This window comes from Ambystoma mexicanum, chromosome 9 (assembly GCF_040938575.1).
Source record: "Ambystoma mexicanum isolate Mex_15411 chromosome 9, UKY_AmexF1_1, whole genome shotgun sequence".
NCBI classification, from domain to species: domain Eukaryota; kingdom Metazoa; phylum Chordata; class Amphibia; order Caudata; family Ambystomatidae; genus Ambystoma; species Ambystoma mexicanum.
The window spans coordinates 990,055,085-990,069,338 of record NC_090931.1 but is presented as its reverse complement, the minus strand read 5'-3'; the positions used below and the strand labels follow the sequence as shown (position 1 = coordinate 990,069,338).

The 14,254-nt window shown below is 51.5% G+C and overlaps 1 protein-coding gene across 3 annotated transcripts in view; it reads right to left on the bottom strand.

The window, feature by feature from the left end:
• Positions 1 to 14,254, bottom strand: part of RAPGEF4 (Rap guanine nucleotide exchange factor 4) — a 1,521,174-nt gene that overhangs the window by 166,815 nt on the left and 1,340,105 nt on the right. For all 3 annotated transcript variants that reach the window (XM_069616226.1, XM_069616227.1, XM_069616228.1), the window contains one exon: positions 13,972 to 14,150. In XM_069616226.1, coding sequence (XP_069472327.1) covers positions 13,972 to 14,150 — 179 coding nt within the window. The remainder of the gene's footprint in view (positions 1 to 13,971; positions 14,151 to 14,254) is intronic.

The following is a 14,254-nucleotide window of genomic DNA, read 5'->3' as shown; positions in this document are numbered from 1 at the left end:
TTATTTATAGCCATGGAAATTATTTTAATATAGAACTACAATATTGCATTGTGGAGTGTGGGCCTGAATGTATACCAGGCACATTAAAGGTGCAAGAATATATATGACAAAAGCTCTGCCAGAGGCAGATGCAAATTGCAAGTATGTTTATAGAGGAAAAGCTCTGGCAGGAGAGTATATCAGGGGGAAGCAGGTTGTAAGCATGTTCATGTGAGAAAGCCATGGCAGGAAAGCACACCAGGCATTGTCAAGTTGAACAGTGTGTAATATACAGTACCCACGGAGGTCCTGATAAGGATACATCAGGACTAGCAAAAGGCTATGGAAACATATGTAAGAGGAGAGGAAACCTGACAGGAAAGTACACCAGGCATCCTAACAAGATACAGACGAACAGCCAGGTTGTTGTGTACACCAGTCATGTTGTTGATCAATAGAAACCTACGGAACTGATATTCTTGAATATAAAACAGAGGTACAATAAATCCAGGGGAAGGGAAACACCCTCTGGAACAAGGAACTATATCCTTCTGGAACTTATCATGTTGGGGTTATGCATTTTACTTTTGAATATTTGTACACTACTAAAGGCCAAAAACATTTTCCCTTCTCACCGTAGAGTTGATTTTTGGAATGTGAGGGCCAGAATAGTACTTTGTACATGGGCCGGTTTTGCTTCGGACATTCTGACATTGGCAGACCCTTAGTTTTGGTCTTAGCAGAGACAAAGAGGTATTTTCCAAACTCCTTTTATTTTAATAACAGGAATCACTTGTGTCTGAGTCTCATTCCTGGCTCCTCACACCATCCACTTGATGGTTTCTACTTCCCAGGCACATGGTGGTGTGTCTGATGAGTCTAGGTGTTTGGGTGCAGAGGGGTGCTGAAAGACCTTGAGAGACTGCATTTTTTGGCTGTGCCTGGCAGGCCCTGGTCTGTTCTGACCTGGTCTCTGATGCCCAGAGTGTCACTCTGATGGTTGTACCCTGTCTACTTTTGCGGATGTTTTTAGCAGTTGGTGATAGTGTCCGCTGCCCCCTGTTTTGGTGTTCTACTTCCTCTGCTGTGCTTGCGTGGGATCCTGGAACATCACTCTCAAATGTGCATTGTTGTTCACCGGCTCTCTGAGAGATTTTGCCTTGCTCCTGCCGTGAGGATAATCTAGGACCGGCCTGCTAGGTGGGGATTCTGGATGATATCCGCACCCCTTGCTGGTATTTTGTACTCACTGCATTTGGCTTGTGGGCGAGTGTTTCCTGGCTGGCTTGTTCAACGTGTGCATTTCTCTATAGAGTCAGTGTTATTGGCAGCCTCCCTGCCATTTAGGGTCTGGTGAGGCATGGCCTATTCTAGCGCATGCTCTAATAACTTGATACAGTGAGTTGCAAAATCATGTGTTGCCAGGTGGCCTGCCTATTTAGCTTCATTGCATCCCCTATGATGGCTGCATGGCTAGAGACGGAAAGTGGCAGTCTCACTTGGACTTTTCATGTAAGGCATCTGCTAACAGGGAAAAGGGGATGGAGGGCAGTAAAGGCAGTTATTCAGATGTGGCTAGTGCTTCTGGTGTGCAACCAGACCTGTTGAATGTATGATGAAAATAATACTAATCTGCAGGAGTAAACGGGTGGACTGGCCTATAGGGAACTCTGGACATTTCCCAGTAGGTCTCGGCACCCAAGGCCTCAAATGTGTGGTATCTACACATTTTCTCAAAGGAAAAGGGCTGGGCTTGCTGGAAATGTATACTATGGGACTACTTTGAACATGTTTCCCAGGGCCTCTTTTGGTTCCCAGTTTACTCTTGGATGAGTACTGACTAAAGTACCTACTCAGATCCACACTACTACTAAACCAACAGTAATCCCAATCATAGATGTGAACCAGGTACAGCCTGACAGGTATACCTCCACCTCTTTTGGTAATGTGGACAGAGGACAGGCTATATGCTTTAGAAGGGTTGTGAGCTGGCACAGAAGCATCCAAAACAGCAACAGTTCTGTGGTACTAAAATAAAGGAAATGTCCAATCAAGGTTCTATCAAAATAAAAAAACTTTAAATAAACTAACAGACATGCACAAAACTAATATGAACACTACCAGCCCACCAGCTTACAAAGCATACTTTTTAGAATAAAGGTAACTTTGGATTTGTAGAGAGGGATACGCAGGCAAAGATTTGAGTAGCAAAGTATTGAATATGTCTTTTAGAAGTTTGATAAAGGGGGGCTTCCAAGTCAGTAGGGTCATTTAATTTCGACCAGGGGGACATGGCCACTTCAAATACCTGCAGTGCGGTTTAGCTGCAGCAATGGCTTTCGGATCAAAGATGCTGGGAAATGGAAGGTGATGCCGGGTCAGGGGGGGTTGGAAGACTTAGTGGCCTCGGAAGTGAAGAAGGAACAAGTTACTTACCTGTAACTGTTGTTCTCCAGCATGGGTCTGGCATGGATTCACATGCTCATGAATATTCCCCGTCGTCAGGCTGGGAATCCTCGGTAAAGAAAAAACCAGTATCAGTTTCGTTTCTGATCTGTCTTTCGTAGTAATAACCAATCACTGGTCTCTGCGTCATACTGACCACAGCCAATGACTGCCCTCTACCTAAGCACCGCCTCTGGCAGCCATCTTCAGATTTGGAAGCACGTGAAGTGGCAGTATGACCAAGTGAAGAGCCGCAGAGGGGTAGGCGGGAGGGTTCGCATGTGAATCCATGCCAGACCCATGCTGGAGAACAACAGTTACAGGTAAGTAACTTGTTCCTTCTCCAGCATGGGGTCTGGCATGGATTCACATGCTCATGAATAAAGAATACATAGCAGTACACACATGCACAACCACGGGAGGTGGCAAAGGCTCAACATTAAGCATCACATCAACTCAACATTAAGCATCTTACCTCCTCACCAGGCTCACCTCAGGCTAACAGGTTGCGCAGCACTGCTTGGCCGACCCTGGACTCCTCCCTGGAATCCCGGTCGACGCAGTAGAATTTCGTGAAGGTGTGCGTCGACCTCCACGTAGCAGCCCTGCATATGTCCAGCAGGGGCACACCAGATAGGAACGCCGTGGTAGCTGCGATCGCTCTGGTGGAATGGGCTCTCGGACGGCCAGGCAGCGGTCGGTTTGCCAACCGGTGACAGCACATGGTACAGCCGGAGAGCCATCTGGAGATGGAAGCCTTCGAGAGAGCCTTCCCCTGATTGACAGGTCCAAAGTTCACAAAGAGTTGTGACGTCTTCCGAAAACCCTTCGTGCGGTCCACGTAGAACTTCAGCGCTCTAGCTACATCCAGCGAGTGCAAAGTCCTCTCAGCCGGCGACGAAGGCGACGGGAAGAACACAGGTAACACCAAGGGTTCGTTGAGATGGAAGTCCGACGGTACCTTGGGCATGAAGGAGGGGTGCGTCCTGAGCACTACCCTTGTGTCGTGGAAAGTCAAGTACGGGGCCTTGCAGGAAAGGGCCTGGATCTCTCCCACTCGTCGTGCGGAGGTGATGGCCACAAGAAAAGCTGTTTTCCACGATAGAAACTTCAACGGGGCCGAGTGCAGAGGCTCGAACGGAGGTCCCATGAGCTTGGTCAGCACCACGTTGAGCTCCCACGCCGGGGCCGGAGCCTTCACCGGCGGGAACGATCTGAACAGTCCCTTCATGAACTCTTTCACCAGACGATGAGACCACAAGGACGTCCGGCCCGTGGTTCTGGTGTATCGGGAGATCGCAGCAAGATGAATCTTGATGGACGCATGTGCCAGACCAGCTTTGGCCAGCGTCAGCAGGTACGGCAGTACTTGGGGAGCCGTAATCCGTAGAGGGTTAATCTTCTGTGCGTGGCACCAGACAGAGAACCTCTTCCATTTGTGTCCATAGCATTTAAGAGTCGAGGACGCCCTGGCCTTTGCAAGAACCTCTCTGCAATCGGCCGGTATGTCGTATCCTCCAAACTCTAGTGCTGCAGGAGCCAGGCCTGCAAGTTCAGCGACTTCGGGTCGTCGTGGAGGATGGCGCCTCCTTCCCTGGAGAGTAGATCCGCGTCCGCCGGCAGCTTGATCGGCGGGGACGCTGACAAGTCCAGAAGGTCCGGGAACCATATCTGCCTCGGCCACGCAGGTGCGACGAGGATCATCCTGCACCGTGACCTCTTGAGCTGGTTGACGAGCCGGATTAGCAGAGGCAAGGGAGGGAACGCGTAGAGGAACAGGCCCTCCCAGGGGAACGAGAAAGCATCGCCCATGCTCCTCGTCTGGGGAAACCTGCTGGCGAACCTCCGGCACTTGGCGTTCGTCGCCGTCGCGAACAGGTCGATCTGGGGTGTGCCCCACCGTCGGAAGAGGCGATCCACCAGATCCTGCCGTAGTTCCCACTCGTGGCACGAGCGCAGCTCCCTGCTGAGTGAGTCGGCGATGGTGTTTTTTATCCCTGCCAGATGAAACGGCACCAGAAAAATCCCTTGGGCGACGGCCCAATGCCACAGGTCCTGCGCCTCCTTGGACAGCGCTGGGGACCTGGTTCCGCCCTGTTTCCTGATGTAAAACATGGTGGTGGTGTTGTCGGTGAAGATCCTCACCACCTTGCCCTTGAGGGACGGAAGGAAGGACCTGAGGGCCCAAAACACTGCACGGAGCTCCAGGACGTTGATATGTAGGGACTTCTCCGTCGGGAGCCAGAGTCCCCTTGCGTGCAGATTTTCGGTGTGCGCTCCCCACCCTTCCAGGGAGGCATCCGTGGTCACAGTCTCCTGGTGGGCTGGGGTCTGGAAGTCCATGCCCGCCGTCAGATGCGCGCGGGTGCCCCACCACCGTATCGCTCATCGGAAACTCTCGTCGAGCTTGATCCTTTCCTCGAAGCTGCCCGTCGTCTGGATCCAGCGCGCATCCAGGAATTCTTGCAACGGGCGCATCCGGAGCCTGCACATGGGAATGAGGTAGATGCAGGAAGACATCATCCCGAGGAGGGACTTGATGGACCTCACTTTGGCCGCGTCGGCCACCAACATCCGTTGCACCTTGCCCAAGATGGTCCTGGTCCTCTCCTCCGACGGGGAGGCCAGAAGGGACACTGTGTCGAGCCTCGCTCCCAGAAACAGTGCGACTTGCGCGGGCACCAGGTGGGATTTGGCGTAGTTCACGGAGAATCCCAGGTCCGTGAGGAGTTGGACGGTCCTTGCCGTGTGGACCACGGCGAGCTCCCTCGTCTTGGCGCGGATGAGCCAGTCGTCCAGGTAGGGGTAGACGTGGATCCCCTCGCGGCGCAGCTGCGCCGCCACCGGTGCAAGGCACTTGGTGAATACCCTGGGTGCCGACCGTAATCCGAAGGGAAGGGCTTTGAACTGGTAATGACGCCCTTGGACCACGAATCTGAGGAATTTGCGGTGCCCCTTTAGGATGGGAATGTGGAAGTAGGCATCCTCCAAATCCAATGACGATAGGAAGTCTCCTTCCTCCAGCTGACCCAGGACGTGCTGGAGGGTGACCATCCGGAACTTCTGCGCCTTGATGAACTTGTTCAGACGTCGCAGGTCCAGGATGGGGCGCCATCCTCCCGTCTTCTTCTTCACGAGGAAGTATCTCGAGTAGACTCCGGAGCCCCGAAGCCTCTTTGGGACGAGTTCGATGGCGCCCTTTCTGAGCATCGCCTTTACCTCCAGGAGAAGTTGAGGGACGTGAAGTTCTTTCCTGGCCACGGGGGGGACGCGCGGGCACCTTCTTTGAAACTCGAGCGCGTGGCCCCGGGCCAGGGCGTCCAGCACCCAACGGTCGGTGGAGATGGACTCCCACACGCTGACGAAGCCCGCCAGCCGGCCTCCCACCGGGGTGCTTCGGTGGGGGCCCGACCCCAAGGCCGGTTCAATCCTGCTTGGACGCGGCCCTGCCGCCTTGACCTCCTTGGCGACGACGGCGGGGTCCGCTAGACTTGCCTCGTCCTCTGTAGGCCTCTTGCGACGACGAGCGGGCCGCTTGACGGTAGGAAGCGAAACCGCCGCCGGAACCTTTGGAGGCGCCCTTGCCTCCGCCGCTCCGAAAGGGCGTCCGTCGTTGCAGGACTCCAAGGGCCCGGGCCGTCTCAGTATCCGCCTTGATGGCCTGAAGGGAATCGTCCACTGTTTTCCCAAACAGGTTGTTCCCGTCGAAGGGCATGTCCAGGACTCTGGTCTGGACGTCCTGCCGGAAGTCCGTAGCTTTGAGCCATCCACGACGTCGAAGGCAAACACCGTTGCCCAGCTGGCGGAATCCAGTGTCGGCGATGTCCGTCGCCACGGTGATGGCGTGGTCCGAGGCCACCTCACCTTCCTGCAGGATCTCAAGGGCCTCCGCCCTCTTGTCGTCCGGCAGAAAATCCAGCAGAGGAGCCATCTTGTACCAGAGCTCCCTGTCGTAGCGGGCCACGATAGCCAAGGCGTTGGCCGCTTTAATCGTCGTCGCTGCCGACGAGATGACTCTACGCCCCATAGTATCCAATTTCTTTCCCTCGCCGTCCGGCGGGGAAGTCGATGTGGAGGCCGCACCCCCCCCGCTTTCTTCCTGGCTGCCGCGGAGACGACGGAGTCCGGGGTAGGCTGCGCCCGGAGGCATAGGGGGGCCGTGTCCGGGACCCGGTACTTTTTCTCGTACCGGTCTCTTCTAGCTGGCGTCGTGGAAGGGTTCTTGAGGAGGGAAAGGCCCTCATCCCAAATGTCGTCCAACAGAGGCACTGCGAAGACCGTCTTCCTCTTGGCCTCGCGCCGCTGATAAAGGAAGCCTTCCTTTTTCTTCTCCTCAGGGCAGAGTTGGAAAAGCTCGGAAGCCCTGGAGATCATGGAGTGGAAAGATCCGATCTCGTCGGGCGGAGAGGCCCTGGTGGGAGGCGACGACGGAAAATCCTCGTCGTATGCCTCGTCGTCCGTACCCGTCGCTGCCGTGTCAGTCCCCGTATCATCCCCTCGGGTGGACGGGGAGGAGGGCTGGAAGGGGCGCGACGGTTGAAAAGGAGGTGGTGGATGGATCCTTCTTTTCTTGGTAGGGGGAACACCAGAAGGTCCCGGTTCTGGATCCCCCGACGGGAGAGGTTCCTCCGTCGGTAACGGTAGCCTCGTCCTTATCTCGGAGCATAAGGACTGTATGGGCAACAAAATGGCCGCCGAGTTGTCTTGCGGCGCTGGCAGAGGGGAATCCGACGGGCGAGCAGGGGCCCCGTCGGTCTCCTCGACAATGTCGTCGTCGTCACCTGCGTCGGGGTCCATTCCGACGGGCTGGCCTTCTTCCACGCCTAGGCCGTGGCTTAAGACCTCGATCAGTTCCTCTTCTGAGGTTGAGGCCGACTCTACGACGACGCCCTGCCCCCCCTTCTTCTTCCCCACGGAGGGTTTCACGGGGGTCCTATCGATGGGCACAAAGGAAGACTCCCTCCGAGGAGGCAGGGAGATTCTGGGCCCTGAGGTCGCCACCACTGGTGCAGCCACCACAGGCTGAGCCAGGGCCGCCGCGACCGTTTCGATAGAGGGCTTGGTCGGATGGATCAAGGCCTTCACCACCTTAGGTGCGCTCACCGCCTTATCCTTGAGGGAGGGGGCACTGCCACGCTCCTCCTCTGCCTTAGAGCTCGACCGGGGCCTCTCCAGGAGCTTCGCCGGGTGCTCGGCCTTCCTCTTACCCGACCCAGAGCGTTGGCTCGTGGTTGATGGTGCCGGGGAGGGTGCGCCCTGCCTGGCGCCCGCAGAGCCCGACCGTTCGGCGCTCCCGGTGCCAGCGGACTCGCGGTGCTTGGCCTTATGTTGGGCCCCCGTCGCCGGGGCGCCCTCAAAGGTCTTAGAAGACCGCTCGGATTTCTTCTTCTTCTCGCCAGACGGGCTCTTACCCTCCAGCCAGTTGGCGAGACGTTGATGGCGGTCCTTCATGGTCCGTTCCGACATGTTGCCGCAAAACGCACAGTCCTTCTCCACGTGCGTCTTGTCCTCATGAAGGCAGTAAAGGCAGAAAGAGTGTTCGTCCTCCTTGAAGACGTTCTGCAGCTGGCATCCAGGGCAGACCCTGAACAGCTTTCCGGGCGTCGAGCTTCCCTTCTCCTGGGCCATCTCCGAGACAGGGCCTGAGAAGCTTCTGGAGTCCTCCGAAGTGTAGCTCGACGAAATCTTCACCCTTGAGGGGCACAGATGAATCCGACACGGGTCCCCATTGATCGGATGTAGGATCGGTGGAGCTTGAGGCTCTTTTGACCGAAAGAATCGAAGTTTTTGTAAAAAGCGCGCAAAAATAGCACTAACGCTCGAGAGCAATAGCACGAGGATCCCAACACATGAACGTGCGGTAAAAATCTGAAGATGGCTGCCAGAGGCGGTGCTTAGGTAGAGGGCAGTCATTGGCTGTGGTCAGTATGACGCAGAGACCAGTGATTGGTTATTACTACGAAAGACAGATCAGAAACGAAACTGATACTGGTTTTTTCTTTACCGAGGATTCCCAGCCTGATGACGGGGAATATTCATGAGCATGTGAATCCATGCCAGACCCCATGCTGGAGAAGCAGAAACTTGCCTTTGGTGGTGAATGGGCTTGAGTGGCTCAACACAGCAATGTGGTACTGATGACTTGGTGCTCAAACAAGCTAGCAATCAGGCAGGGGCTGTTGAGCTGTGGATGCTAGAAAACTTGGTGGTTCTCAGATGCAGAAACAGCAGAGCTTCCGCATCCATGTCGACCGAAATCAGAGATGCGGGACCGGTTCAGAATAAAGATCAAAGATAGCTCCAGCGGTTCACTTGTAGTAGCTTGTCTGGAGACAAACATGCCCACACAGTTGTCAGGGCTGTTCAGTGATGCAGGGAGTCAGGGGTCACTTCCTGAGTTGGTTGGGTGCAGTGAGACCCAGTACCGGGTCTTAAGAGCAACGTAAGTCCTTTGTTCTGCTGTTTCCAACCAGGGAGGCTTGTAGAGAGCACTTTCAGGTTGTTGACTTAGGCATTATAGGAGATCACAGCATGAAATAAAAACAATGGGTGTCATTAAAAGTTTGCTGGTCCGGAATCTTCAGTACCGGTAAGCTTGCCGGTACCGTAGTTCCCGGACCGGCAAATTACGAGTTCTGCTCACGGGTGCCATTACGGCCGCCAGGTCTGTCCTGGCGGCCGTACCGGCACACGCAAGCAGAGCATGTCGGATGCACCGGCACCATTCTAAATGGTGCCGGTGCATCCAACCTCCCCATTCCCATTGAGCCCTATAGGGCTCAATGGGAATGGGGCTCAATTGGAATGGGGAGTAATGCATTCCAGCGCCCACGAATTGGCAATTACCGGGACAGCTGGCCGTAATGATCCGGTAATTGCCCATTCGCGGGTGCCAGTAAAAATTGCAAGTTTGGCAGCAGCCTGCTGGTTTTACTGGCAAGGCTACCGCCGAACTTGTAATCAGGCCCAATAAAAGTATTCAGCTCACAGATACACATCTGTTAATGTATATCAGATCGAGTTAACTTAATAAATGAACATGCCTCTGAATTTGATCGATTCTAAATATGTGCGATTATTGGTACATCATTTTAGATACTAATTTTGAGTATGAACCTGAAGGGTGCAACAATTGGAAAGATTAGCTAGAACACTCATACAACCAGAATCAGGACCTAACATAATGATAGCCACATGATTCCAATATGGTGGAATTAAACACATCACACGATCAGCCATTTTGGCTGACCAAGAGATGGTTACCCTGACAACTGTTAGTTTACTTTAGTGGAATGAGCTCGCGTCTGCTGCAGTGTTCATTTTGTGTGGAGCGGCTGACTGGGCATATATAGATATGTTATCACAGATCAAGGCAAATTGGGTAGGAATAACTGCAGTATGAAATGGTATTCACTATAGATCAAGTTTACTCATTGAATACATCCCAAAGATATTTGGCATGATGCCTTTTTGTTGACTCTGAGATTAGACAGGTCTGAGCGCTTGCATGAATTAATATTTTTTAGCACTCAGCATGAATTTCATTAAGAAGATTTTTTGTAAACTGGCATGAGGTTAACACTCACGTTAGATTCTAGATTCTAATTTACACGTAGCCGCCGGTGCTAGTAAGAAAGACACGGTCAGCCATGGAATTACTAATACTTATGGGTTACAGAGCTACACGCACATTGATGGTGTTGAGAACATCAGCCAAGATAATAGACTAACAAGAGAATGTGAACTCACCTTGAATTTAATACGAACAGGACTGACCATTATAGATACCTGTATGATTTATGCATACTATTCCTGTTTAAGTTTTTGTTTCTTACATGTTCTTTGTTGTGATGTCTTGTGGCCTAATGAACCTTATGAATTAGGTCAAATAATCACTGGCTGATGGGCATTACGCTATGTATAATCCTATGACAAATTGTCATAATGTTATGACAACTGTGATCAAACTCCAAATTGACTTACATGGGACTAAAATGGGGGTCCTTGATGAACTTAACAATATTTGACTTGGGCTATTATAAACTGGAATTCGATGAATGATGATTGATCAGACTGGGGGTCATATGTAATATTGACAGTAAACTACTACTGACTGTATATAGATCAGATGAGAATTATAGGCCCTGATGAATGACTACCAAAAGTCTGAAATGCATTTACAAAGTTCTTATCTGCACTTAAATTTGATTGATTAAAACTACATTTGAAAAACGAAAGAAACCAAGAACCATTCTTTATACAAGTAACCACAAGGAGAAAGTAAAAAGTGTATTCAAAGTTTTTTTTGAAATAGAAACTATAACCACATAGTGGATGTTAGGGTGTACAACTCACACCGAAGGCTAATAAGCCTACGTCTCTATATTTCTTGCACTTTCAGGTTGTTGTCACCTCCAGTGTAGATTTTCATGGGGTTTTTAGTTGCAGTGGGTCTGTCCAGTCAGCTGGTCATTCTCTAATAGGCCCTTGAAATATCAATAGGAACACCTTTGCTCTTCATTGGAGAGCCTGGTCTTTGCCTCTCTGGCTGAGGACTTTGGAGTGGACTGTATTCCAAATCAGGTTTCAGTTAATCATTCCTCAAACAGTGTCCAAAAGATGAATCAACTATGGGGTGGATTCACCCTTCTTTAGGCAAAATGCTACACTTGGTTGGTCCACAACAAGCCTGTTTTTAAGGGCCCAATCCAGATGGCTATTACAAGTGTGCTTTGCCTTCTGATGTCATATGCAGTGTGCCTTGTCTGCAGGAAGTAGGGAGGGGTACAGGAAGTTTGCGAGCCCTAGCAAAATCCACGATGGCGAGACCCCTCTGTGGACTGAAGCGGACCCCTGAGTTATACCAACTCCTCCCCCGTTCTCTATCTGTCTGCATCAAAAGGACTCCAGTAATTAGCACCCTTCCTGTTCCCTAGTGGAAGAGTACAACCTTTCTCAGGGTGATCAAAGAAAGGGCTTCATGGGCTGGATCCTAAATAGCTGTTGTTGATATAACTGGCCCATACATTTTAATGCACATCCGCCCCTGTCATTAATGAATCACTGGGCCTCATTACGAGGTTGGAGGTAGCCTTGCCAGTTTTACCGACAAGGCTACCTCCAAACTGGCATCTGGACCCGGTAATTGCCCTTTCAAAGGTGCCGGGCCCGCTACATTCCCATTCCCATTTGAGCCCCATAGGGCTCAATTGGAATGGGGAGGGTGGTAGCACCGGTACTGCTAATAATGGTACTGATGCTACCATCATGTTCTGCTCACGGGTGCCGGTACGGCCATCAGGTCAGACCTGGTGTCTGCAAGGGCACCCACGAGCAGAACTCCTAGTATGGCGGTACGGTAGCAATGATGCCGGTAGCGATACTGGCACCGTTGTTGCCTTATCGCCATACTTGTAATGAGGCCCACTGTCCACCAATCTGACAATCATATGTGTGACAGGGTGTACGCCACAAATTACCACAGTAAGTCTGCATGACAGTCCAAGGGTGTTTATTGGAATTCTTACAAAGAACCGGTTTGGGAATTTTAGGATCCTTAGGTCTTCTGGGCTTGTGGGAGTTTACGCTAGGTCCATTCATCTATCTCTACTCTCCCTTGGGCTCCCTGCATCCTTATCACGGTTAATTATAGTGCAAGGTAACCCCTACTGTCTGTTGTCTGACTTAGGCTGCAGGTGGTTTTACATAAATCGATGGCTGGCTAAATCCCTAGGGTCCTTCTAGCTCTCCCTATCCTAGCCCGCTACGTATTCTAGGGAGCTAGGCAATGGTGCCTTCTTTCACCCAGTGCCATCGCTCACCATAAATGCCCAGTCTCCCATCACGTTTCCGTCCCTCTGAATTTGCACTCAACCTTTTTACCTCCACCCATAGATATTGCTTCTCTTCCCTCCTTCATACTACTCCTCCTCCTTATCAATACTACCTCTCTGCTACTACTACCACCTCCCTACTCTCACCACAACTCCTACTCCACTACTCCTTCCCACCACTATCACCTCTCTACCACCACCACATTTTACTACTATTCCTCCCCCTCTACCACTACTACCCCTTCTCTACTGCTCCTGCTCCCTCTCTCCCCCATGTCTCACTAACACCTTCTACTACCCCATCTACTACCACCTCTCACTCCCACTACCACTACCACTTCCTCCTACCTGAACTACATTTACATCCTCTTACTCCTACTCTACTTCTACTACTCTCTCCTCACTCCCACACACAAACACTCCACAGATCTCTCTCTACAATGACCTCTGTACTCCTGTGGCACTCTCCTCCTCGGTCTCTCAGACGTACTCCTCCACCTCCTGTCCTCACCCAACTAACCCCTGCTCCAACTTTCATTCAGACTATCCCTTAAATAATCCACACCCTCCCAGGATTAGTCACCTGCCCCTAACCAATCATTTACCTGTCATCAGGGGGTGTGTCAGGGGAGGGTCAAGGGAAGGGCTTGGGGAGGACTTAAAAGGGCATGTAAGCCCCTCCCACTTCTCACATGGCTTTCCCACATTTCTGGCATGAAAACCAGAGCAGTCTTCAGGGGACATGTATCCCAGTTTCCCAGGGCCTTCCAGAAGACCGTTAAATATTATGATCCCATGTGGGCTAGTGGTGCTCTCCTCAGAAAGGTCTTCCTGGAGGTCTTTACATAATAAACGACTCCCTGGTGGCCCAGTGGATTCTCTCCTTAGTGCAGAGAATCCCTAGTTTTGCGGTGGGTGCTTTTTTATACAGGTAAGGCCTTCATGGAGGCCCTTTTTTATGACAACCTTTCTCTGGTGGGCTAGTGGGTTGCCTTGAGCATGGGCCCCAGCAAACCTGCCCACAATAGCCTTGCACTTCTTTGGCTTGCTGTTGCGGTTTCAAATCCACGCCATGGCAGCAGCTGGGATGCGGGCTCCACCCCCTACTCTTCGAGTTGCTGTTGTCCTGTGGTGTGTTGCGGCACCGGGTCAACTGGAGCTGACCAGCCACGTTGGTCTCCCCTGTGGAACCCGATGTCGCCTGCTCTCGCATGGCGATCCACCTTGGTGCTCTGGTATTTTCTCCTGGTAGCGGCGGAGTCCGCCGTGGCCCTGCTGCCAACGTTTCTAGGTAAAACGGTGTAAAGAGGGGGCATGCATGCATCCCCCCCGACCCCTCGTAGGGCAGTGGAAGTAGCCCTGTCACATTTGACATCAAATTCTGGTGGCTGCATTATTGTGTAATCACAGAAGCCACCATGTCATAACACGAGCTGTGTCCAAGTAGGAAACTATTTGCAAAGAGCAATGGCTGGTGCAGGTGATCTGAACTTCCCCTGCTTTTGGAGCACCTACAAAATAACAATCTTTTACATTTTGTAGACAGCAGCTTTTGAAACACGTTTTACTGGAACAGCTCACAAGCACCAATATTCACCCAAACATTTTATGCAAACTTCCAAACAGGAAGTTGTTTGGGGTATTCCCAAATTGGGTTACCACCACGGCTGACGGACAGTTATAGTGTTTGTAATGTACTGTGAAAGGTACTTACTGAGCTGCTATCTTAATAAACTTCTTGAGGAGCTGAACGCGCTTGCTGAGTTGGAGGCAAAGGCAAATCTCTGTGACTACCCAAAACTGAATTTCATTAAACCTTCGTAGAAATAGGTCCAAATTTCCAGTGGTCTTTTTAAAATTGTGTCTCCCAAATGTGTAGTATATCAACTCCAGCTAGTAAAAAAGAAAAAATGTGAACATACATTTTAGAAAGTTGTTTTTCAGGAAGTTTGAAATGCATTGCATATTAGTGTCACATAAACTTACATAACAAACTT